The sequence below is a fragment of the Typopeltis vanoorti genome, chromosome 21, assembly GCF_054136105.1.
Source record: "Typopeltis vanoorti isolate ZY-2024b chromosome 21, IOZ_Tvanoo_1.0, whole genome shotgun sequence".
Classification (NCBI taxonomy): Eukaryota; Metazoa; Arthropoda; class Arachnida; order Uropygi; family Thelyphonidae; genus Typopeltis; species Typopeltis vanoorti.
Window position 1 is genome coordinate 19034737 of NC_143569.1, and position 25237 is coordinate 19059973.

At 35.6% G+C, this 25237-nt stretch overlaps 1 protein-coding gene across 2 annotated transcripts in view; it reads left to right on the forward strand.

Annotated features, from left to right (window-relative positions):
- The window catches only part of LOC150094659 (NPC intracellular cholesterol transporter 1-like), a 495369-nt gene that overhangs the window by 333038 nt on the left and 137094 nt on the right, over positions 1 to 25237 (forward strand). For both annotated transcript variants that reach the window (XM_090411343.1, XM_090411344.1), the window contains one exon: positions 8877 to 9064. In XM_090411343.1, the coding sequence (XP_090267469.1) occupies positions 8877 to 9064 (188 nt within the window). The remainder of the gene's footprint in view (positions 1 to 8876; positions 9065 to 25237) is intronic.

Sequence of the window (25237 nt, forward strand, 5' to 3'; positions counted from 1 at the left end):
ATTCTCATATTCAGTTTTATTTTTATTTTTATTTTTATAGATGGGTACTATGAGTGTTCCACTTTAATCATCTGGAATTCAACTCTGACTTAGCCTTCTGAATTATGCAAGGTATAAAAGTTTTGTAGCCACTACAAAACTTTTATACCTCTATAATATGAGCATTTCTGGTCATCTACTCCATCTTCCTTTCATATTTCTTGTTTTTAATTTTCTACCTCAAATATTGAAATATACTCTTGATTGCATCCATTTTGAATGTTTTATGCCTGCTATCACTGCTTGTTTCATTTGGCAATCTTTTAAAGTCATTACTCCAGACGTCTAGAATATCTTTATATTCAGTTTTCATGTCACCTTTATCATTCTTAATTGCATTCACAGTACTATTTCCTCAATTCCTAACACTTTTTCAATAGCTTCCAGAATGTTTCACCACTCCCATGATATTTATTTAGCACGTTCTGACCAAAGTTTTCTCATGACTTGTTTAACTAGTTTTACGCACTGCCTTGCTTTCTTACATTTTTCTCTGTATTCTCCCATAGCACATGCTGACTTACTTGCCAGGAACTTTCAATAAGCTTTCTTCCTTTTCTTCAATGCTTTAACTTCCTGAATCCACAATAGTCCTTATTTTTCTATCCTTGCAGATAACCTCATCGTATGTATCTCTGCCTGAATCAATACTTTCTTTAGGTCTGCCACTGAGTCTACAAGGTTTTGGCTATTGTTTTCAAATGGTTTCATTTTTTTTTTTTTAAATAATCGTTGTGTATACGAGTCCTGCAGTTTATCTCTAAAAGCTGCTTAACTTTTATTTTTAAGTTTTCTTACATACTTTCTTTTCAATATGATATTGTTTTATCATTCTGAAAAACTTCCTATTTTGTGACCAACAGTAACGGACTTCATTTTTTTCTGTCTTCTTTCCAAGTAAATTTGTGCCTGTCTTTATGTTGGAACATGGTATTAGTGGTGACTAATCCATGTACTGAACAGAAATCCACAGGTACTTACCATTATTATGAGCTTTGCAATTTTCTTTAAATTTTCCCAAACCATTTCTACATCTGGTAATCATTTCCTACTCTAGAATTTAGATCTCCAACCTGTACAAACTTTTATTTGTGTGTGTGTGTGTGTGTGTGTGTGTGTGTGTGTGTGTGTGTGTGTGTGTGTGTGTGTGTGTGTGTGTGTGTCAGTTGTGTCTTCTCTAATGCCACAAAAAATATCTCCTTCTTCCTTAGTAAAACCTTTTGTAGGGACATAGGCAAAAATCTTATTGCCCAGTTCCACCATTCTGATATTGCCGCTTAAATCTACTTGATATTTCCTGCCATTCAAGGAGAATATCTTTGTATTTAGTATGTTGAATACTATAGCTATCCCCCCTTTTCCCTGATCATTATTTCCTGAATATAATATCTTGCATTTCTTGATTCAAAGAATCATTACTGTTCTTGTCTTCTTTGTTTTGTTAATGCCTATTATCTTGATCTAATATTCATCATATTCTTTTTATCTATTTTTTTTTTTTTTTAATGATACCTATGTTGTGATGGTGTTAATCTTGAACTCTGCTTATGTTGAGTGGAGTTTGTCACAAGCATGAATACTGAATAGTACATAATTTCACACAGCATTCTTCCATTTAGACTTTTATGAGAGATTTTTCAAAGACTCCATGGATATCATCCTGTCACATGGTACATTGAATCAGAAGGGATCAAACTATACATTGTTTGGAAAACTCTAATACCTTGTTTGCTGACTTGCAACATTTAATGAAAATGTTATTATGAATGAAATTGCAAAGCTCATGTGAGTAATTTAATATGTAAGATGTGAATTTATCATAATGGTTTGGAAACATTGTTACAGAGGAAGAAAGAAAATCTGTTTGTGTTAAAAGTTGATCTTAAGTGTGTGTGAACATCTGGTAATCTTTTTTTTTTTTTTTCTCTGTTGGTTTTCTACATTACTTCTGAAACTGCCAAAATAAAAAACAGCACTTTCTTCTTCTTTTCAGCCATTTTCTGTCCACTGCTGGACGAAGGCCTCCTCCAGTTCTTTCCACCTTTCTCTGTTCAATGGTTGACCAGTTTTCACCAATAAAATTTGACAATTCATCACTCCACCTTCTTTTAGGATGTCCTCAGCCTCATTACTCTTCTTTAGGAATCCAGTTCATTAGTATTGTGGTCCATCGCTCATCTTCTCTTCTGGATAGGTATCCAGCCCATTTCCATTTTAGTCGCTTGTGGTGAAGAATGATGTCAGTGATTCAAGTCTGGCTTCTTATCTTTTAATGTGATGCCTAGCATCAACCTCTCCATTTTACTTTGAGTTGTTAATTTATTTGCCAGTGCTTTTGTTAGTGACCAAGTTTCACAACTGTATGAGATGACTGGAAGTATACACTGGTTATAGTTTGCCCACAGTTTGTAGGTCTTTGCTTGGCGTCTTGCCAAGAATAGTGGATTCATGCTGAAGAGGTGAAAGAAATGAAGGACGTACGAATTGGTCACCAACACGCGAAATCATGTGCTTTATAGGTAAAATTTTTCAACTGTTATACAAGCAACATAGTTAACTACAATGATCATAAAAGAGAAGTTAATTTTCTGACGTGTAATAATAAAAAACTCATCCCACAATACAGATTGATTCCTATTATCGGAATGGATTCTCCTCCTGTTGACATGTGCAGAAGTGTTGAAGGGTCTCTAATCTGTGAGCGAACTATAAATGTCTTCCTTTTTAAACAGAGTGGGACATCATTGTTTTGAAAAATGCTTTTCAATTTTCTGAATGCACTTCAGGCAAGTTACCTAAAGTTAATTGTTGCCTTTTTCCTGTGTGAGAAAAGGCCCATGAATATTGGAAATGTAATTTCTTGTCTTGTGAAAATAATAGTGCATTACATGGCAACTCAGAGGTTAAACAATATCGCTTAGCAGTATACTATTTATTTTTTTCTTAATTTGAATACCACCTGGAAAAAGTAGTCAACCTATAATACATGAGGTGTTTGATCTTTTTCAAACTCCTTCAGGCTTGCAGTTAGCATACTCTGGTGGTCTCACACTAGATATCTTTGGGGATATCCCACCCAGCAGCATTAACAAACATCTAGACTCATGATGAGGCTTGAATCCGCTGCCTGAAAATGAAGAGAGCGGAATGCAAACTCAAATGTTTTCAAAACATTTGACTGTAGAGACATGCTGATCTAGCTGATGGGTGTAGTATTTTTTAAAAAATACATATAACTGCAAGAGTGTATAAGGGATCAAAGCAGACAACCCAATATATTATAGGATGTTTTATGCTGTGAGTTTGGGCAGTTATCATGATGTTGTTATGTTGGAACCATCCCCTGGAGCCACTTTACTGTAACGTTGAACAGAAAAGTTTCTAGGTCTGTACAGTATGTTTAGCATCAACTTGTTGGGTGTCACTCACACTTTACTTAAATAGGGAAGGAAAGGAAATAAAGCCTGCTTTGGAGACCAAACATAAATCACCCACTTGAGATCTCCACAAAAGGTGGTGGTATTTCACAAGTAATGATCTATTACCTAGTAGGTTAAATAAGCATTTCTTTTGACTAAGATTTTGTAGCATGAATACTTACTGATTGAGAATTTATCATCTCATTTATGTTAAGTTTTCTGGTCTGTCATGACCAAACAACTTGGTTTATAGGTATTATTTCTGGGAAAATTCTCATGTTACTCCTCTAAGTAAATATTTTTTTATTTTTATGGTTATTTATCATATTTTTTTAGGAGTGCCCCTTTTATAATGTCATTGGCTTTTTACTCAAATTTTAGGGCATCATTACTGATATTTTATATAAACAGATATATGAAGAATATATAGGAGGAATAATTTGGACATACCTTAGTTAGATGTTGCTGACTGTCTTCTTATTCAGTGGCATCCTGGCATGTGGCAATATACATTCATCTGCTGTTAAAGGAAGGAAGTATGATTGAAAGGAAGGGGGGTGGAAATGTGGGGGTGGGTAGAGAGATGTGGGAGAATTATTGTTGAGGCAAGGGGTATGCGAACTCTTTGAAAAATCTGGATTTTTCAAAGAGTTCGCATACCCCTTGCCTCAACGGTGTGATTCTATCGTCCATGTATCAGCCATAAAAGGTGATAGAATCCCCCCCCTGACATCACCTTTTATGGCTGATACATGGACGATATTCTATGCACTAGAGAACCAACATGCATCACCACTTTACAAGCATACCTTAACAACTTCAGCAACAGAACTAAGATTCACCATAGAAATAAACCCACACATATAGGAAATTATCTCCACTTTAACTCATACCATCCTTATTCTATTAAGAAATCATCCTATTCATAAATGCTTACAAGTTTTCAACTACACGTAATTATCTTAACACAGAAATAAAGCAGCAGTTAACACAGATTTTTCAGAATCAAAATTTCCCAACGCAGCTTAATAAATTACGCCAACAAAACAGCAACAACCCATCAAACTGCTATACATCCAGTACACATACAAAGCCTACAAATACATTTTCAAACACACAGACTATAAGTTGGTGTTCTATGCACTTGTATAGAACACCAACTATAAGTGCATAGTGGATAGCGTATCCACTCTCCAGCCAAAAGGCTGTGGGTTCAAATCCCGCCATAGACATGGATGTTTGCGATTGTCTGTGGAAATACAAGTGATGGTCGCCGGGAGATGCCGTTGGTGTAATTGCAGTCAGTTGGTGATTGAATGGGGAAGACAGAAATGTAGTGCAGGTGCCCTTTCTCGATGAGTACTTGGACTCACTGGAGGTATCAAATAATAATAAATAATAATAATCAATTGATGTTCACCACAAACTGAAAATTGGCAACACTTCTAAAACCTACAAAATTTCACACACACAAAGAAATACTAGAGCATCACAATGTGGTTTACAAATTTCCTTGCCAAAAAGATTGTGATGTCACCTACACAGATTCTACTATCAGATCTCTATGGGCAAGACTGCAAGAACTATTCCGTGACTGCAACATCCTTTTCTAGAACATTTAAACAATAAAAAAATGCAACAACCAAAAGAAATACAAAATACAGGGAAAACAGAAATAGCAGTTCCCACCCCCTTGAATAGAAACATACCCCACAAATCGACAAGGCGACAATAATAGATATACAAGAAAACAAAAAAAGTACTTAGAATATTGAAACGATAACCATAAAATGTGACAAAAACCCAATAAACGTCCACTGGCCCTAGATAATCTCTGAGAATTGGAAGCTCCATAACATAAAAATTAGGTCATGACTCCAACCAATGGGAAACAACAAAGATACAACAAAGACAGAAACAGCAAGCTGGCATGACATAGCCTCCACTTCACCCACGAGCTCTGAAGACGACTCACTGTCGAAACAGCTCGCACTCCATTACTCCCACCCTTGATCTTATCCCATCATATCCTTCCTCAAAAATTTCTATTTTCACCCCCTCCCGAAGTATTCTCTGCCCATTTTTAATAATATAAAAAAAAACCTGGGTTTTTCAAAAAGTTCACATACCTCTTGCCTCACCAATAATTTTCGTATATCCTCTACCCCCACATTTTCCAATCCCCCTTCTTTTCAATCATACTTCCTTCCTTTAACAGCAGATGAATGCATGTTGCCACACACCAGGATGCTGCTGAATAAGAAGACAACCAGCAACATCCTACTAAGGTATGTCCGAATTATTTCTCCTATATTCTTCATATATATCTGTCTATATAAAACATCAGAACAATGTGAATCAATATCTATAAAAATAATAACTTGGTTTATATATTTTTGATATTATGGTAGTAGTTAATCCTTTTGCAATGTTTGATTTGTCAGTCAGAAATGATAACTTGAATTCTTGAGAGAGAGAAAAAAAAACTGAAGGTTAGTTAGCCACCAGTGGTGGCTAACTCACTTTCAGAAAGAACATTGAAAAGCTCCAATGTTCCTCTCATTCTAGAGAGTATTTGAAGTTCTTTTCATTTTTAGATCTTTCTGCAGAATACTCAAAAAAATGTGCCATTATTCTGACTGCATTTTGGAGATTTGCATGGCTATAATTACCATGTACATATTTTTTTTTTTTATCTGATCTGTCACGCTATGCTATTTCCTAAATATATTATGGTAAGGCAATCATTTGGATTGCTGTGTTTATAGGACTACAATATATCCAGTGCTTACATAGTAAGAGAAAGGAGTTACTATTTGTCATCATCATCAAATTCCTGCCATGTACCCTCAAGGGGTGTACAGGATATGAAAGTACTACATGAAAAAATGACATCATTACTAACTTCCTATCTACAATTTTCCTCCAAATCAGTCTGTTACTTGTCAAGACTCCAACATTATCAGATCTTATATTTCTATTGTCTAAGGCAGCGCTTCCCAAACTGTGGGCCGCGGCCCCCTTGGGGGCCTTCGGTTTTGTTGAGGGGGGGCCGTGAAATAATGAAAATAAATGTAACATGTTTTAAGACTAAGTAGATTTTTTTTTATTTTAAAAGAAACGTATTTAACTTTTATTATTTCTTTTTTGTTATTTTTTATATTTCAATGGAAAAATTCACACATTGGTGTTGGTTCCCAAATTTTGCTTCCTGCGTATTTCTTCGCTCAATGAACATTAGTAAATATTGCTTATTCATATGTTTCATTTCAAAGCAGTGGTTAATTGTATTTACTTCGAATGCTCTCAGGGAAGCTCCAAATCTTCCTGTCCCTTTCATCACGCGTTCGTAATCAGGGACTATTGATGTTGACTTTATATACATATCAAAACTCGTTTTATATTATCACTGTCATCCGAGCTAGTTTTCTGTTACCAATAAAAGTTTCACATATACTTCACACATGAAAAAAAGCTTAAGCTGGTTCATGTAGGGAGATAGTAACTCGCTTGCAGTGGTAAACAACATGCCCTCCCTAGCAGCAGAGGCAATAAAACAAGTACTTTTATTATGCCAGTGAATAAAGTATGAGGAGTCTGTGTAATATATTTCTCAACAAATAGTGGAATTAGAGACAACTGGGATAAAAACACACTAATTAATGAATCACATGTCCCCCTCATACAGAAACTATGCTGTATAGACTGAAACAAAACCATATGTTGCATGGGCAAACACAGAGTCTAACTAAAAACTATTGTTATTAATTAGATGTGCGCGAGTTCGATTTCCCAAGGCAGCAATAAAATTCAACCGAACGTGCTAAAATTCGTAAAAGTGTTAAAACTAAGTACTATATATATATAATGAATGTTATGGCAGTTTCACTTATGGAATTCGGTTAAAGAGAGTTAGCATTTCAACTCAATTGTCAGCTATGCTTTTATCTTTCGGTTGCGCGATCTTTTGTTAATACCGCACGAATCATATGCACATCTTAATAACCTGCCTTTGCTGTCTGTTTCGAGTTAGGCTTAATTACCGTAAAGGGAGAAAAGTCACAAAAGAGAAAAATGTTCCTGGTCCGGGGATTCCCTTATTCAGGTAATATTCACTAATTTCATGTTATCAGTCTGTGGTGTGCCAGTATCGGTAAGTGGTGATATTATTTGATCTATTCTACTTTAAAAAATTTAACCCTGAGATGGATAAGTGGCTGATTAAAAAAAAAAAAAAAAAAAAAAAAAAAAAAAAAAAAAAATCCTGCGAACAATCAGAAGAAGCAGAAACAGACTCAAAAAAAAAAAAAAAAAAGGACAGTATTTCATATTTTACCAGAACAGCCTGCATAGTCTTCAGAACCAAACGGTAAGAGGCAAAAAATGTAATATATGCATTTGATTTTTGCAATCGCTGTGTATGTTTTGTATTGAATATAAATACAATAAATATTATAATAATATATCTCTCTATTACGATTTTTTTCGAGGGGGGCCGTGAAATATTTTAATTTTTGCAAAGGGGGCCCTGACATCCAGAAGTTTGGGAAGCACTGGTCTAAGGCATTTTCCTGCCAACCTGGCAGAGAACACTTGTTTTGCTAATCTTTCCTCTCCCATTCTATTTAAGTGACCATACCACCTGAGATTAGCTCTGCTAACGCATTCCTGGATTCTGACAATGTCAAGTTCTTTCCTAATATCCTCATTTTTAATATGATATTGCCATTGATGCCATCTGTTCACGCCTCTAATCTTTCTCAGGACTCTCATATCTGCGGTCTCTAGTCTTTGGTCAAGTGTTTTACTTCTGACCCAGCTCTCAGATCCATAAGTTAAAACTGGTTTGAACACTGTCTTGTATACAGCTAATTTAGTGTTCCAGCTATTTGTCTTTAAGTATATTTTTATATTTCACAAAATATGCTAAAATGAAGGCCATCAGAAATTTTCGATTAATATCTGCTAGCATATTTATCAGCTGGTTTTTAATTTTTTTTTCTCCCTTCTTCTTCTCACTGGATTGATCACTATTTAGTTTTAACATTTTTAATGCATTTATTAAAATTATTTGAAAATGAAATTATTTACATCAAAATTGCTTTTAACAGAACTAAAAACCTACGATATATTTACTTTTACTATTTAAAAAAAAAATTTGCTCCCAGGATATAAAAACAAAGTTTGGCTAAATTCTTATTAGAGTTTTATTCTTATGTAATATTCTTATGTAATAAATAGGTATGTATATTTTGATAAAAATTTAAAAATGCTCTTTTCTCTTTTTTTTTTTCCCCTAATACATGAGTTATTTCTCCCTCTTCCTTGTGATTTTATTTTAAATAATATATTTTATTAATGGATGTAAGAATGGAAGGTTATCTTTACTAATGTAAACTTTGAAAATATCTGTTTTAGGATTCTTACATGCTGAAGTATTTCCAATATTTACATACATACCTGAATGTGGGTCCCCCTTTATATTTTGTTATAACGGATGGTTATGATTATAGTAACAACAAGAACAGAATATGCTCTACTCATATTGAGTGTGATGAAGATTCATTTGTATCTTACTTAAGATATGCAGCAACAATGAAAAATAGGTAAGTTTTTGTTTTTTGTGTTTTGAAATGAACTGTTTTATGATATTTACTAACAGGTTTAATATATAAAGTATACCTTTGCTGAGCCAGGATATTCTAATGAACTTGAAATAGCTTTGCTTCTACAATAATTATTTCAGAGTTGTTTAAATAAAAACACAGTTTTATTTAAAAGAAATTATTATTAGTAGTAGTAGTAATAGACCTCTGTGGAGTCAGACTCATCATGGAATTTATCAGAAAGTAAAAGTTGCTTATCTATCTAGTTATCTCACAGGATCAGATGAGGTTGAATATTAGTAAGAAGAGCAGAAAAAAGAGAAATGGAGGCATAAATAGAAGAGAAGGGCAGGAATAAGAGAAAAAAAATAAAAGGGCACTGGTGGACGAAACAGATAAAAGTGAATCTCACTTATGTATAACAAACTGATGGCAGTAAAGAAGGGGGGGGGGGGGCATCATGATAGATGAGATTTCTCATGTTTCATTTTTTCTGACCTCATTTTGAGGGTGTTACACACACACACACACACACACACACACACACACACAAGGGCAAAAAAATTAAAAAATATATATATATATATATGTAGTTCACTCAGTTTTCTGTCACTGACACCTTCCCTCATCATCTTTATTTTCTGACTAATTTTCCTATCCCTTCTGTTTATTCTATTCTTTTTTTCTCTCTTTGTTATGTATTTCTTAGCCATGCTGCACCAGCCTGGATTGCAAAAATTCTCAAGTGTGGTTTTCCTTCTGAGATCAACTTAGTATATGAATAAATGGTAAGGAAATGGGGGGGGGGGGGGGGTAAAAAAAAAAGTTAACTCCTTTTACAATTAAAACGTATTTATAATTTTCACACAATTCCACTTGTTGTTATTTTTCCCAGTTATTGGGATGGTTAATATTTTCAGGTAGCACATGAGTATCAACCAACTATCAGAATCATTAATTCCACAGAAGGAGAATTCATTACACCTGTAACACAATAGTTCTGTGTATTGAACTTTGTATGCAAACTTTGTTAACTTGCTCTTGGGAGAGGATTAAAACAATATAATTTCTTGTCTCTTATAAGTTATTTTGTTAACAGATGAAAGCTTACTAAAACTATCTCTGATCCAGAGTGTTTTAATAGTATGGTAAAGCAGTATTTTACTATTTGTATGGAAATTATTGTGATTTAACCTCAGTCCTGGGTCTCAATCCCACTGATGTGACCTGAACAAATATCAGCACTGGTCTGGGTAGTGACCCTTCTCAGAAACATACACATCTGAAAGGAAGTATGCTTTGTGTCGTGGGATGCCAAGGCAATTGATGTGAACAGCCTCTATATACAAATAGAGTAGGCACTTAATGTGCAAACTTTGTTTGCATATGCTTGGGTAAAGGATTAAAACAAGAATATAAATTCCTGTGTATTATAATTTCCTTTGTTAGGAAGCAGGAAAAATTTTGCTACCTTACTGAGTATTTTAATTATATGATGTACTGTTTCACTACTTGTATATGGAAAATATGACCGCTGTATTGATTAACCACAGCATCTTCATAGATCTAGCCCCACTGATAAGATCTCAAAGGTCAAAACCATCTGGGTAGTAACCCTCCCATAATGCATCTCAGTATGTATGTATGTAATGAAGTGTGTGCTTTGCATTATGGGAGTACTGAGGTAGATGATATGAAATCAACATTGTTTTTTGTACACATATGGACCAGTAGAAAATAAATCGTGCACGTTCGTGGGTATAGTCATCTTATGCTTGGATAATGGATTAAAACAATGATATAATTTTTTCTCTGTTACTATAACAGTGTTGTATGTATGGGTAAGTGGTTAAGAAAAAGGAATTGAATAACTGTAAAAAAAAAAATGATGTTTTTATTCTAATCAGACTTTTCCATATTTTCGATAAAGATAGTGAGTCATTCCGATTCAAGTTCAGATGGTGAAGCAAAGTTTTGTCACTCTTTAAATAAATGCTCAAATTTTTACCGACAGCGATGTGGTAGGAGTGTTTCAGACCCAAAGAATATTGTGGTCTGTATCTATTCTGTGTTGAGCTAAACCAATATTGTTTGCCATACAAAGAACTGGATCATAACTTCACCAACAGGCAGCTTAAGAAATTAAACTCCTTTCTAGATGAAATTATAAGCCTAGATGCAGACACCATAGAAAAGCTGAAAACTTATTTTGCAAGAATACCTAGGTTCTATGATTTACCAAAGATCCATAAGAAAGACACTCCATTCTGTCCAATTGTAGACTGTGTAGATTCTCCTACTTATCGCATAGCCAAATATTTAGCAAACCTACTGAAAGCTCATATTGGCAAGTTCCGCTCATTTATAAAAATTCTTCGAATTTCCTAGACACATTGAAAAATGTTTCCATACAATCCACTGATCTTATGATGAGCTTCAATATAGAATCCCTATTTACGAATGTGGACTGATTTAAGAGAGAAAATCAAGAAATCTGTTAACCGTCTTCTGGGTGAGGCAGAAAGGAGAGGAAGGAAGCCCTGGATTACTGAGGAAGTGATGGAAAAAATGGATGAAGGAAGAAAATGAAAGAATAAGAATAACAATGAAGCCCAAGTCAGATATACAGAGATCAATAAACAAGTAAAAATTCTGGCTAAAAAAGGCAAAGGAAGACTGGCTCAATCAGGTTTGCAAGGAAATAGAGGAAAAATGATACAACAAAGGATATGAAAAAGGTCTATGAAGGCTTGAACGTGATTTTAGGGAAGAAGAGAAGGACGGACAAAAAGCAGTGGTTTGAAGGATGAAAGCGGAAAGGTTTTGTTGGGGAAAAAAAAATGAAAAAATAATAAGGTGGAAGAAGTATGTAACAGGACTTGATGGAGATGAAGATAATCTGGAATGTGATCAGATAGAAAATGATGATACCCTAGAAATTAAGGAATGGGAAACCGAAGCAGCCATTAAAAGAATAAAGGATAGGAAAGTTCCGGGAGTGGATGATATTCAAGGAGAGCTGCTGAAGGCATTGGGAAAGGAAGGAATAAAACTTCTATCCATCTTCTTTATTAAAAGTCTGGAGAAGGATAGAATACCTAAAGGCTTCATAAGATCTATTTTTATTCCTATTCCCAAGGAACAATGCAAGGAGATGTGCTTTGCATTATGGGAGATCTAAGACAAGGAGTGATGAGAGCTTGGGCCACCTTTACTACAAGTTGCCTCAGACCTGAAGATACTTCATCTACATATCTTAGATGATGTGTTCTCTATTTGGCCTCATGGCCCAGACACGTTAGACTCCTTCCTCAGTCATCTCAATAGTCTACATCCAAGAATCCACTTCACTATGGAAAAGGAAAAGAACAATTGTTTACCCTTCCTAGACACCTTAGTCACATGCCTGCCTAATGATACACTTACCTTCACCGTATACAGAAAACCCACACACACAGGCAGATACATTCACAAACTCTCCCACCACCACCCCTCTCAACAATATGGCATTATTAAAACTCTTACCAAGAGAGCCCACAATCTTTGTTCCAGTGGAACCGCCCTCACTAATGAGCTTAACCACATACACAGCACTTTCCTTTCCAATGGCTACAGCGATCACAGTATCAAAAAAATAATCAACTCCTCCCCCATTCCCCTTCCTTCTCATCAACAAGATTTTAAAAATGCCATCACCATACCTTACATCCGTGGCACATCTGAAAAAATAGCCAAGATACTAAAACAGTACAATCTACACACAGCATATAAGCCCCACCGCAAACTGGCTACCCTTATCCGTTCTACGAAAGATCAGCTCCCTCCTCTCTCTCTGCCTGGAGTTTACAAAGTACCCTGTTCCTGTAAGCTGGCATACTTTGGACAGACAGGCAGATCAGCATCCATCCGTCTAGAGGAATGCAAGTCTTACATCTTCAAACACAACTATGGCCATTCAGGCTTGGCTGACCATGTTTTGGACACCACCCACAGAGTATCATGGAAGAAAACCACCATGTTCCACCACAGCAAATTCAAGAAAGAGAGACTTTTCTTAGAAGCAGCAGCAGCTCTCAAAAACCAACCAAATCTCAATAAATATGGTTGCATTAAGCTTCCGAAGATTTGGGAAACACTCATCACCAGAGTTCCCACCTTACATTCCAGGCCACCTACTACTGCCTTTAGAGGGCGCTCTACCTAGATAGGGCTTTAGTGTCACCCACGTGGTTGGGCTTAGTATTGTTTATTATTTGTGCATATGTTACATTAACAGATGACAATAGATCTAATTATGAAATTAAGAACAGAATTAAAAAAGCAAAAGCAGCATTTTTACAAATATACCACATATTAGGAAACAGAAATCTGAACAAACAGTTAAAAGTAAGAATCCTCAAGACAATGATCTGGAGCATGGGGAACTTGAGTCCTGGACGATCAGTAAGAAGATGAGTGCTGATTGAATGCATTTGAAATGTGGTGCTTGAGAAAAATGGATCGTATCAGCTGGACTGAATGAGTGAGCAATGAAGAGGTTCTTAAAAGTTTCAAGGTGAAAAGAGACTATATGGTTAGTATCCAAAGAAGAAAAGTAGCATTTGTGGGACATTTGATGAAGGGGTGGGGGGGTTCTTCTGGAGAGCTCTCCAGAATAGCATTGCAGGGTATGGTGGAGGAAAGGAGAGGAAGACCCTGACTGCAATGGAAAGACAACATCAAAGACTGGACAGGCAAGTGTCTTACAGAAGCAAGAGATAGAGAGGCTTGGAAGCAGACAGTTCATCAGCTGCAACCCTCTTAAAAGAGGAGGCCATAGGATTAGATTAGGTTTACCAATGTACCTCTTAAGGAGACATTGCAGCTATGTTCTAAAACATTTCCACAAGATATATTACAACTTTTTGACTTCAGATTGCATTCTGGATACTTTGTCAAAACAAGTTCTACAGCCAAGTGGAAGGAACTGCCATGGGAAGTCTGCTCTCCCCTGCTCTAGCAACCTTATTTAGAGCATCTAGAAGACATCCTTTTTTCATTCATACACCCTCAACTTTCCTTTTGGGTTTGGTATATTGAGAGCATTTTTGCTGTGGGGCCTCACAATGAAGAAACTTTACCAACATTTTTAGCTATCATAAATACTTTGCATCCACGTATTAAATTCACTATGGGAATTGAAAGAGACAACAAATTATCCTTTCTAGACATTCTTCTCATCTGCTCACATCATTTAACTACATCAGTGAATCAAAAGCCCACTTTCACTGGACACTATTCTTCAGTAATCTGCATGCCATCCTTCTCAAAAGTAAGGAATTATAAAATCTTTATTTCAATGTGTTAACACTATTTGTTTGACTCCTCATCGATTACAGGAAGAACTCTTAAATATCAAACAGTATATGAAATTAAATGGCTTCTCAGAAAGGACTACACAACATCCGTTTGACTCCTACAAACCTAACCTAAACAACAAGGAAAGAGTATATAGAGTTTCAATCCCATATATTTCAGGTGTTTCAGAACTGATTTTCAGAATTCTGAAGAAATACAATTTAGTGATTAGTTTTTATTCCTATCAATTTATTTCTCCTCTTCAAAAGATAAGCGCTTGCCGATGTCTCTCCTGGTGTATACCAAGTTCCTTGTGACTGCCATCTATTCAATTTCAGACAAACTGGATGCTCAATAGCAAAAGAGAATACAAGAACATCAGTCGTATATGACATATATGTGGGGATTTTCAGAAACTAAAGTTTTTCAGATAAAAATTAATTGACGTTTGTAATTAAATCCTCAGAATTTGTTAATGATAATTCCTGTAGAAAGGCTTATACGCTGGTTAAAAGCTGTTAAACGTGATAATTAATACTTAAGGAATTGACAACGTACGCTAGAAATATAAATTAAATCAACTTTAATATATACTTTCCGATATTTCGGCAACGTCACATTGGCATCTTCATGGGAACTTAAGATAAAGACACGTGCATGCAAGTACTACATAACAGCAAATGAGAAACGAAGCGAGGAAGCTATTGTTTTCCTAAAGTCCTGATGGTGCCCCCTGATGGGCTATATTAGGTGTTTTTGGCCTGTGGACTGAAGTTCTTCGGATGTATGTTTCCCAAATTTGGGGCAGTCTCATGCATCCAAATTTATTGAGGTTTGGCATGTTCCTAAGGGCCGAGGCTGATTCCATGAATAGTCTTTCATATTTGAACTTGCTGCGGTGTATTATTGTGACTTTCTTCCACCTTATTCTGTGGCGAGTATCCAGAGCATGGTTTGCAATCCCAGAGTGGCTGTACTGGTGAAATCAGATATAGTCCGATTTCACCAGTACAGCCACTCTGGGATTGCGTTCTTGTGTTCTGAGATTCTGATATTTGCTGTCCTGCCTGTTTGGCCAAAGTAGGACAATTTACAGCTGCAAGGGTAGACACTGGGTAGGTCTAGGGGAAGTGGTTGGTCTTTAGTGGAGTGGATAAGGGATGCCAATTTTCTGTATGGTCTGTAACAATGGTCAAGCCATGTTTTTTTAGGATTTTGTTGATTTTTTCCGAGGTGCCTCGGATGTAGGGAATTGATGGATTTAGAGTAATCTTTTTTGTGAAGAGAGGGGGAAGGTGGGTTGTGGATATCTGGTTTTAGTATTTTTTTTGGGGGGTAGCCATTGACTGAGAAAGTGTTAAGGTTGTGATTTAGTTTAGCGGTTAGGGCTTGGTCATTTGAACAGATTAGCCCTGTTGAATAGTGTCTTAATAACTCCATATTGTTGTGAGGGGGGGGGGGAATTGTTGGTGAATGTATCTGCCTGTATGGGTGGGTTTTCTAAAAACTGAGAAAACCAAAGTACCATCAGGTTGGCAGTTGACTAGTGCGTCTAGGAAGGGGAGGCTATTGTTTTCCTCTTTTTCCAGGGTGTTGGTTGTTTAAGTGTGTTAGGAAGGAGAGGAGTGTATCCGGGCTATGTGGCCAAATCGCGAACACATCATCAATGTACCGAAGCCATATGGTAGGTTTTTTGGGGGCAGAGTTTAAGGCTTTCTCTTCAAAAGTCTCCATAAAGATGTTGGCCAAGGGTAGGGAAAGTGGTGAATCTATGGCTGTCCCCTCTGTCTGTTTGTAGAATTTTTCCTGCCAAACAAAATAGCCTGAGTTCATTGTGAACTGAAATAGGGCTGAGATATCGGGAGGAAATTTAGCTTGGATTAGCTCTAAGGTTTCTTTGAGGGGGACATTTGTGAATAAGGAGGAGAAGTTAAAACTGACCATTATGTCATTATGTTGGAGTGTTAGGTTTTCTAATACTAGCTTTGAAGTGGGCCGAGTTTTTTTTGTGTGTGATTGTGTGTTGCCAGTATAGTGTGAGAGCACTTTGGCTAAATATTTAGCTAGTTTGTAAGTGGGGGAATCAATGCCATCCATTATGGGATGTAATGGCACATTTTCTTTAGGTATTTTCAGGAGCTACACATATATACGGAGGGGGGGGGGTGTCTAGAGTTATATGGTTTTAGTCTAGTTATGAATTTGTTGTAATTGCTCATATCATTTATAAAATGAATGCATTTGAATTTTAATTATCAATGATATTTACATGATCGGTCACTCACCTTCAGCATGAATTATATTTGAATTTTTAGCGACAGTGCTTCTGTAATTGAATTAAAACAAACAATTCATTATTGCTTGTCCTTTTATCATTTTGGAATCATAAGATGACCATGATTTTAAAAAACTGAAAATGGATATGACTTACCAAGAATCCCCTATTTGCTATCACTACTTCTGGCCTCGAGCAGTTTCATTATGTGCATTGTCAATCTACCCAAATAGTGTCCTCTTCACTCCTATCCATGGCATTAGAGATGCCAGTTTTTTTTAAAAAATCTCTTGGCAATTATGTCTGATGAATTCATGTCCCAAGCTCTCAAAATCCAGTTTCACAACAATTCTAATGATGGTCTCTTAATATTCCCTGTAGAAGTCAGGTCATAACAGTCAGCTGCCATCCACTCTGTGCAGAATTTTCATAAATAGTCCTTGAATGGTTTGTTGACCAGTTACATCTAAGGTCTGTAGACAAGGTATAAGACCATCAAGAATAATGGCCACATGGGTCTTCACATCCAAAAGTTGTTTTACTATTTCAAGTCCTAAGTGTCTGCAGAAACTATCCCACATGAGGAGAGTTGGGCATCGAAATAAGGCCCCTGGCTGTTTGTCCCAAACTGTTCTAATCCAATCTTGAACCATTGTAGTGTCCATCCACACGTTTACTTGAACTCTTACATGAATTCCAGGGTGAAATTTCCCCTTTAGCATTATTTTCTTTTTGAATATTACTTATGGAGGCAACTTTCTTCCATCTGCAGTAATGCGAGCATTATTGTGCATCGCTGTTTTTCACTTCCAGTTGTGCATATTATCGTACTTTTTTCACTGTTTTCTGTTATTGTTGTTTGATGTGGCATGTCAAAATTGAGGGGTGTTTGGCATTAGCTATTTGTGATAACATATAGTTATTGCTCTTTCTAAGTTGAATCACATAATGATGAAAATCCATCACTTTATCCTCAATCTTTCAGCATTCTTTGCCTTGGATACCACTTCCCACTGAATCAATTGGAAGAAAACAATAGTGCTACATAGAAGTCATAAGTCAGAGAGATTGTTTTTGGAATCAACAGAAGCTTTAAAACGAACTCTAAACCTCAACAAGTATGGCTATATAAATTTTACAAAAATCTGGGAAACAGTCATTATAAGAGCTAATTAATATTTGTTTTCTCTCTTTTTCCATCATAGATGGTGCCTGATTAGGACTTTAGTTCCTTGTGTTGTTGTCCATTACAATTTTTTTAACTAGTCCCACTGTTATACCAAATTGTTGTTTCACATATTGTGACAAACTGTTTTTGTGCTCTGAAGATGCTGGATGTAACTCAACGAAATATCAGCAAATAAGTTAACGAGTATTATTTTCTTATCATTCTGTGTTGTCATCAATACTGTTGAAAATAGATAACTTACTGTGAACACATAAGCCTTTCCATGCATTATTTGAAGTTTCAGATATTTTGGAATTCAGTTTAAGAGAATCAGCATTTCAACTCAACAGTCATCAGCTTGCCTTTGTCGTTGAGTCATGCAAAAGATTGCATGACTCAATGACAAAGGCAAGCTGATGACTGTTGAGTTGAAATGCTGATTCTCTTAAACTGAATTCCAAAATATCTGAAACTGCCATAACATCCACATATATTTCTATAGTTTTAAATTTTTTCATGTTCGAGGTACATGCGATATTTTTTAGTTTCTTTTTTTATAAAGTAAAATCAGGGATGCGAAATATGTGCAAGAGCGAGTTATATTCACGTAAATATGTTAAATCCATTGTTTGCATTCTACCCTGTAATCAGCTGTCACTGCCCGAAGATGGTCTGTAAGTTTCAGAATGAAATATCTAGCCTTCTAATGAAATAAATATTATTACCTATGCCTTGTGTTTTGGTGTAAATAAGTAATGTAACTATGGCACAAGATTTCTTTCTCTAAAAGAAAGAATAGTAGGTGGGAGATTTGCCTTGTGCCAAGAGAACTGCCTTATCTTTAGGTGGTATTATATCATCAGAATGAAAAATAGAAACATGAGACGGCAGCAAAAAACTACATATGTACCCAAGAATGCAAAATCTTGTTTTCCAGCAGGTTTTTTTTACCAATTTATGGGGACAATTCCATAATCCCTAACTTATAAAAAATCAAAGAAAATATACACTTTGCATCCATTTTACAAACACCCTGAAGTATACAAGATCTCATTCCATAGGTCATGCATCAAAAAAAAAAAAAAAAAAAAAAAAAAGAGCACAGAGGCAATGTGGAAAACAAGAAGAGAAAATGGGATGGTCTTGTGCACAGTGTCAAAGAATGTCACACTGTAGATTGGTCATCATCTACCTCCATGGTTTACTTAGTGTAAAACACTTTTGCAAGAATGTTCAGAGTTTTCTGAAGTAATCCTGATCTTGCAGCACATTAAACAGAAACCAAAGAATTTGACATCTGAAAATCCTTAATTTGTTTACGTTCTTTCAAGACTTGTGTTATGCCAGTGATCACCTCGAGTTTTAAACAGAATTATACAGACTGCACATGATGTGCCTAGTGATACACATTATTGACTGACTGTTTGCTGTCTTTCACTTTGTAAAATAATGGCTGTTTGAAGTATTTCGATCTTTTATATGCTCTTTTTGTAAATTTTCCTGAAGATGCTGTCGGTCAAAAGATAGTGAAATGTGTAAAGAATTGTTTAGTTTAAAAATTTAAGAGTTTAATCCATTCTAGTAATTTATATAGCAGACTATTCTATTTCCTTCCAGTCTTGGTCTGTGATATTAGAGAAGGGATGTCAGTCAGAATTGTGGATGTTGAAATTGCAGAGGAAGATTATTTCATTGTTTAGGTAATTAGACTGTGTGTGTGTGTAATTATTTCAGAGATAATCAAAGAATTCAGTATAGCCTTCAGAATTAGAACAGTAAAGACAGCAAAGTGAAGTAAAGAAATCTTCAGAAAAAGCATATCACATAAATGGAGGTCCAGTTCTGATAACTGGACCTCTCCCTTCTTATGGACGACAGAATGCATGATGTAATGCAGAAAGTTCAGTTGAGTTATAACTGTAGGCACTTAAGTTCAGTAATAAATAACAGATTGGGTATGGTACCTCTGAGAGGTGGTGCACACCATTGATGATAATACTGAGATCATGTTGGCAAAGTGGATAAAGTGTTTTTGTGGAATTTTGTTGTTCTGCTGCATTTGTAGGAGAGTGGGTGCTTTTTGTGGAGATTTTCTTTGAACTCCAGTGATTATATAATATGTTGTATGATAATCTTTCTACTACTTTCATAGTAGTAGAAAAGTTAGCACACAACATATTTCATTAAGCTATACAGCAGGGACATGCAGTAGAGGCAAAGGACTTGTGGAACACAACTTCTGTACAGAGAATACCCCCAGACTCCAATGCCAGTGAAGGCTCGACAGTGTCCTCTGCAAGCTTCTATATTCAGTCTCCCTCTAGGCACGACCTGGAAGAGTAATTTGCCAGATGATTAGGAAATCTCTCAAAACATTACCAACAGGTGCAGACCTGTATTGACATCTAGCCCTGCCTATAGAAATGGTTTTAACTGCTATATGCATATGGAGGAGATGCTGACCCCCTAGTTTTCATGTTGCTCTCACCCACAAAAGGTTATTTGCTAACCTATAGTACATTCTGTATTGTAGGTGAGCTCAGATTTTTAATAAATTTTTATATATATTTTTTTTATTTTCTAATTTATTTTTTATACAGTCCAGAAACCCTTTTCTAGATACCAAACATGGAACTTTTTCATGCCACTTCAGATCTCCAATAATTGGGGCAGTAGTCTCACACTGGGTGATGAAATATCCCACCTAAAGACAATCAAAATGACCTGCAGCCTGTTGGTTGGAGAGCAGGCACTCTAACCACTCAGCCATTCAGAGTGGCTGTGTGGAGAAACATGCAAGCAACGCTATATCACTGCATGTGCAAAGAAAGGGTACAGCACAAACCATGATCCTACTTATGAAATGAAACATGAAGTGGCAGTAGTTACTTCCCCAGTAATCAGGTCACAGGTGTTTCACTGGAGGATGAGGCATTTCCTTCTTAGTAGTATTTCTTTCAATTTGGAAAGATATGCTTATAAGATGCTAATATTCACCTCCTGTTTATGGAATACCACCATACCACAGAAAGATGCAGTTAACTTGGTTGGGAGAGGCTATAGATTGCACATCACCAGCTCATTAATGTCCATTTTACTGGTTGTACCTTTTTTCTGTATTTAGAAATATCAGCTTTTTCTTGATATCATGATCAGTTTTGGCATAATTTTTCTCTTTACTAATATTCCCTTTGCTGGCTTATTAATTAAAATTGTTCTCTAACCCCCTCAACCCCAGGACATCCCTTATCTTTATAATTTTGTTTACCATGGCACTCCCCATGTTTCTCCACACACTCAGCCTGAATGGCTGAGTGGTTAGAGTGCCTTACTTCATTTGGAAAAACAAAATATACAAACAAATACAGCTGTAGGTTCTCCTGTTTCACTTCCCCTACCCATTTTCTACATGAAACATCTGGAAAAAGATGATCTTAATGCCACCATTCAAGTGACCATATCACTTAGATAAGCTCTGCTCACTCATTTCAGAATGTTAACATTGTTGAGTTATTAATATCTTCATTTTTCATATGACTTTGCCATTAATGCTATCTGTTCACTCTCTTAACTCTCATATTTGTGGTCTTTAGTCTTTGATCAACTGTTTCTCCCATTGGTTTATACACTTTATGTATACAGCTAATTTAGCACTGTAGATAATTTCTCTCATTCCATATAAATGTATTTAATCAGCCCAACACCACACCAGATCAACAAAGTGACCATATCACTTAGATAAGCTCTGCTCACTCATTTCAGAATGTTAACATTGTTGAGTTATTAATATCTTCATTTTTCATATGACTTTGCCATTAATGCTATCTGTTCACTCTCTTAACTCTCATATTTGTGGTCTTTAGTCTTTGATCAACTGTTTCTCCCATTGGTTTATACACTTTATGTATACAGCTAATTTAGCACTGTAGATAATTTCTCTCATTCCATATAAATGTATTTAATCAGCCCAACACCACACCAGATCAACAAATACCAAGGAGATCTGGATGTTAATACAAAAGCAATTGCAAAACATGTTACACGTGTGGAGCATTTTGCCAAAACATTAGCACTGTTCTCTTTGACCTTAGAGTTCCTGACCCTAAAAAGCAATGCAGAAAAAATCATATTTTGTATGTAATATAATAGCAGAATGGCCAGTCTGTTATTAGAATAGAACATCAAGATTATATAAGATTTTAGAATCTGAAGGTTCAGGCCTTGCTTCTCATGTCATTGACATTAGTCATAGTTCGTAGAACCATACAAAGATGCTAATGTCAATGGCACGAGAAGATGATAGATGATGTCAATGACATCATCTATTTTTTGAATTGTGTGAAGTTCTTTGCTACCGTCTTAATCTTAATCAGACAGAGTTTAATTAATTATACATCCATTTCCACGTCTCTGAACACTAATAGTGTTTCCTCTTGCTGTATGATGACTCGTATTCAGAATTTAAATGCTGTTACCAGTTCTTCTGCCTTCTACTTGGATGAAGCTCATGACATATTAAGCAAAATATATAGGAGTAATAAATTATATTTAGTTCTCTCTTACATGTGTGAAGCCATTATTTAAAAATTACATATTGCCGCAGTAAACTGCTTGCATATATTTTTGTCCCAAACGTGACTTTCATCTGCCATGTGTTAAGACTTAGAGGTGGGAGGAATTCATGTTGAAGGCTTAATGGAGTAAAACAGCACTGGGAAATGATTTAAAAACTATTTAATTCTCCCAAAATTGCATCTCAGTCATGGCAGCATCTTCAGGGGATATATAATGGAAAACTTGTAACACACATATAATGGTAACACAAAACTAAATGTAACATGTGAATGAAAGGTTAGTTCTATCAGTGTTGGGCACTTGAAATATGGGAAATGTCTGTCAAAGGATTAATGTTTTCCATATTTTGGGAAGTTTTTATACATTAAAAGTAATCCCTCGATTAATGCGCCCCCGATCAGTGCATCATTTTTTTTCGATACCCCAATTCGATTAGTGTGCCTATTTACATCTTAAAAATAAATGTTACAGATTTTTAAAAAATTTTCTTTCTATACATTTTTATGGCTAACTATTTTAAAAAATCACTCGCCAGAATGAAATAATTTAGTTACCAATTTAAAACAATTTACAAAGTTATTTTAATTGCATACTATACTACTTCCATGTACACTATGTATACTATGTTCCAAATTTTTATCACAAAATTTATGTCATCTGCTATCGTACGCCCACAGATTCAAGACCCTTTATGATCATTGTAGTTTTTAAAATGGTAACTATTTTGGTTGTATAACAGTTGGGAAATTTTATCTATAAAGCATGTGATTTCGCGTGTTGGCGACCAATTCATGCGTCCAAGAGTTAATTAAATCTCATTCTGAAGAATTGAGCGATTTTGACCTACTAAATTTAGATGTACAGCGGGAAGATCCCGACGAAAATGAAGAAAATTTAACCGCTGATAGTCAGCCAAAAGGGATTTCACAGAAACAAACGATTTGAAAATATTTTTCGTACAATTGAAGTTTTTAAGCAGCAATGCTTAGAGGCTGACCCTGATGAAGAGAGAAGCAGTAAAATTTGCAGAAGAGGCAATAGGGCCTGTGGGTTGTATGAAAAAAAAAGAAACAAAATGCCTGCCAAACTATGTTACCTCAATTCTTTGTTAAGAAGTAGAATAATAAAATTTATATTATGAATATGTTTTATTGTCTTTCAGCTTCATGATTTTCCTTTTAGACCCTGAGACATACCTTAATTCTTTTATAAAAAAATTAAGGTTCAAAACAGAAATTTGAATGAATTATACTTTTTCCCATAGGTTATTATATTCGATTAGTGCGTTTTTGATTAATGCGCCTGTTTTAAAGAACGCAGTAGGTGCACTAATCGAGGGATTGCTGTATATTGATATCATATGGATGCATGCACACTGCAACTTCCTATCTAATGGTTACATTTTCTTCTGAATAAAAAAAAAATGATCCTTCCCCCCCCCCATTGCATCTCTTCAGAAGGATTTTATTAGTGCTATCACCATCCCCTACATCTGAGGCACATTAGAAAAAATAGGCAGAATTCTAAAGAAATACAACTTCTACACAGCTATCAAGCTCCACTTAAAACAAGCTCTTCCCCTTATCTATTCCACTAAGAACCAGTTCCCTTTCTCTCTCTCTGTTCTCGGTGTGTATAGAGTTCCCTGTTCCCAAACGTTGGCTTACTGCAGACAGAAAGAAGATCAGCTAACAGAAAGAACATAAGATATACATCTGCAATCAGTACTATGTTTAATTAGGTCTTTTTCAGACCATGCTCATCATGACATATTTAGAATAGACTCTTTTTAGAAATTGTGGCTGGCCTCAGAAATGAGCATAATCTGAATAAACATAGATGCAGAAACTAATCAAAATATGGGAAATGTTAATCCTTTGAGATCCCAGTTCATAACCAAGACCCAGTTAGGACTAGTCTTTCATCCACATTTCACTTAGTTTGATGGTATGTATGTGTGTGTGTTATAAGTTTTATATTGTACTCCCTGAAGAAGTCTGTACTGAAACAAAATATTGAAAAAAATAAATAGTACTGTTTTACTCCATTAAGCCTGCAGTATGCAGTCTTCATCTATATCCAAGCACAAACAGTAATCCCATTTATAACAGAAGCAAGGTTTTTGAGACTAAAAAAAAAAACTTGCATTTGGACCACATATACATCTGTCGAGTATCTGATGAGTTTCATTCAGATACACATTTTTTTTTTTTTTATATATTACTTACATATTAAGCAATCTAATAAGAAAAAGTGTTTATTTATCCCTACATTTTTTTTCCTCTTAACAAATGAAGTGGAGACAGAACATTTTATTTCAAGCAGAAAGTTTGTTTTTCTTCTAAATGGTGTCCTTGTGGTAGTGTGTATATTACAGAATATTGAAAACAAGAAGAAAACTAGAATTTTTTCCCCAAAGTAACTAGAAATACTCGAATGATGCTAGTGGTTCAGACCTAACCTGAAGAATAACCCAAGTGTTTTTTTTTTATAGTTGCAGGCAGTCACACATACACACTTTTAACAAAATGAAGCAGTTGACAGTATTGTTTACAGGGTTTCCATTTCTACACGTCAGTTTTGAGATAAATGTCAAAAAAGGATACACATCATTTGTACTGTAGCTTCTTCCATCTGAGGTATGGGTACATGCTCATTGCTCTGAGCATTTATTGTATCAAGCCTTGATTATAAGTCTCAAATCTGTGCTTATGCATGAGACAGCACACTTCAGTGACTGAATGCAGTTCACCATCAGGCTATCAGGATTGTAACTGAAGCATTTCAAACATCACTAGTTCCTAGTCTTCACTTTGAA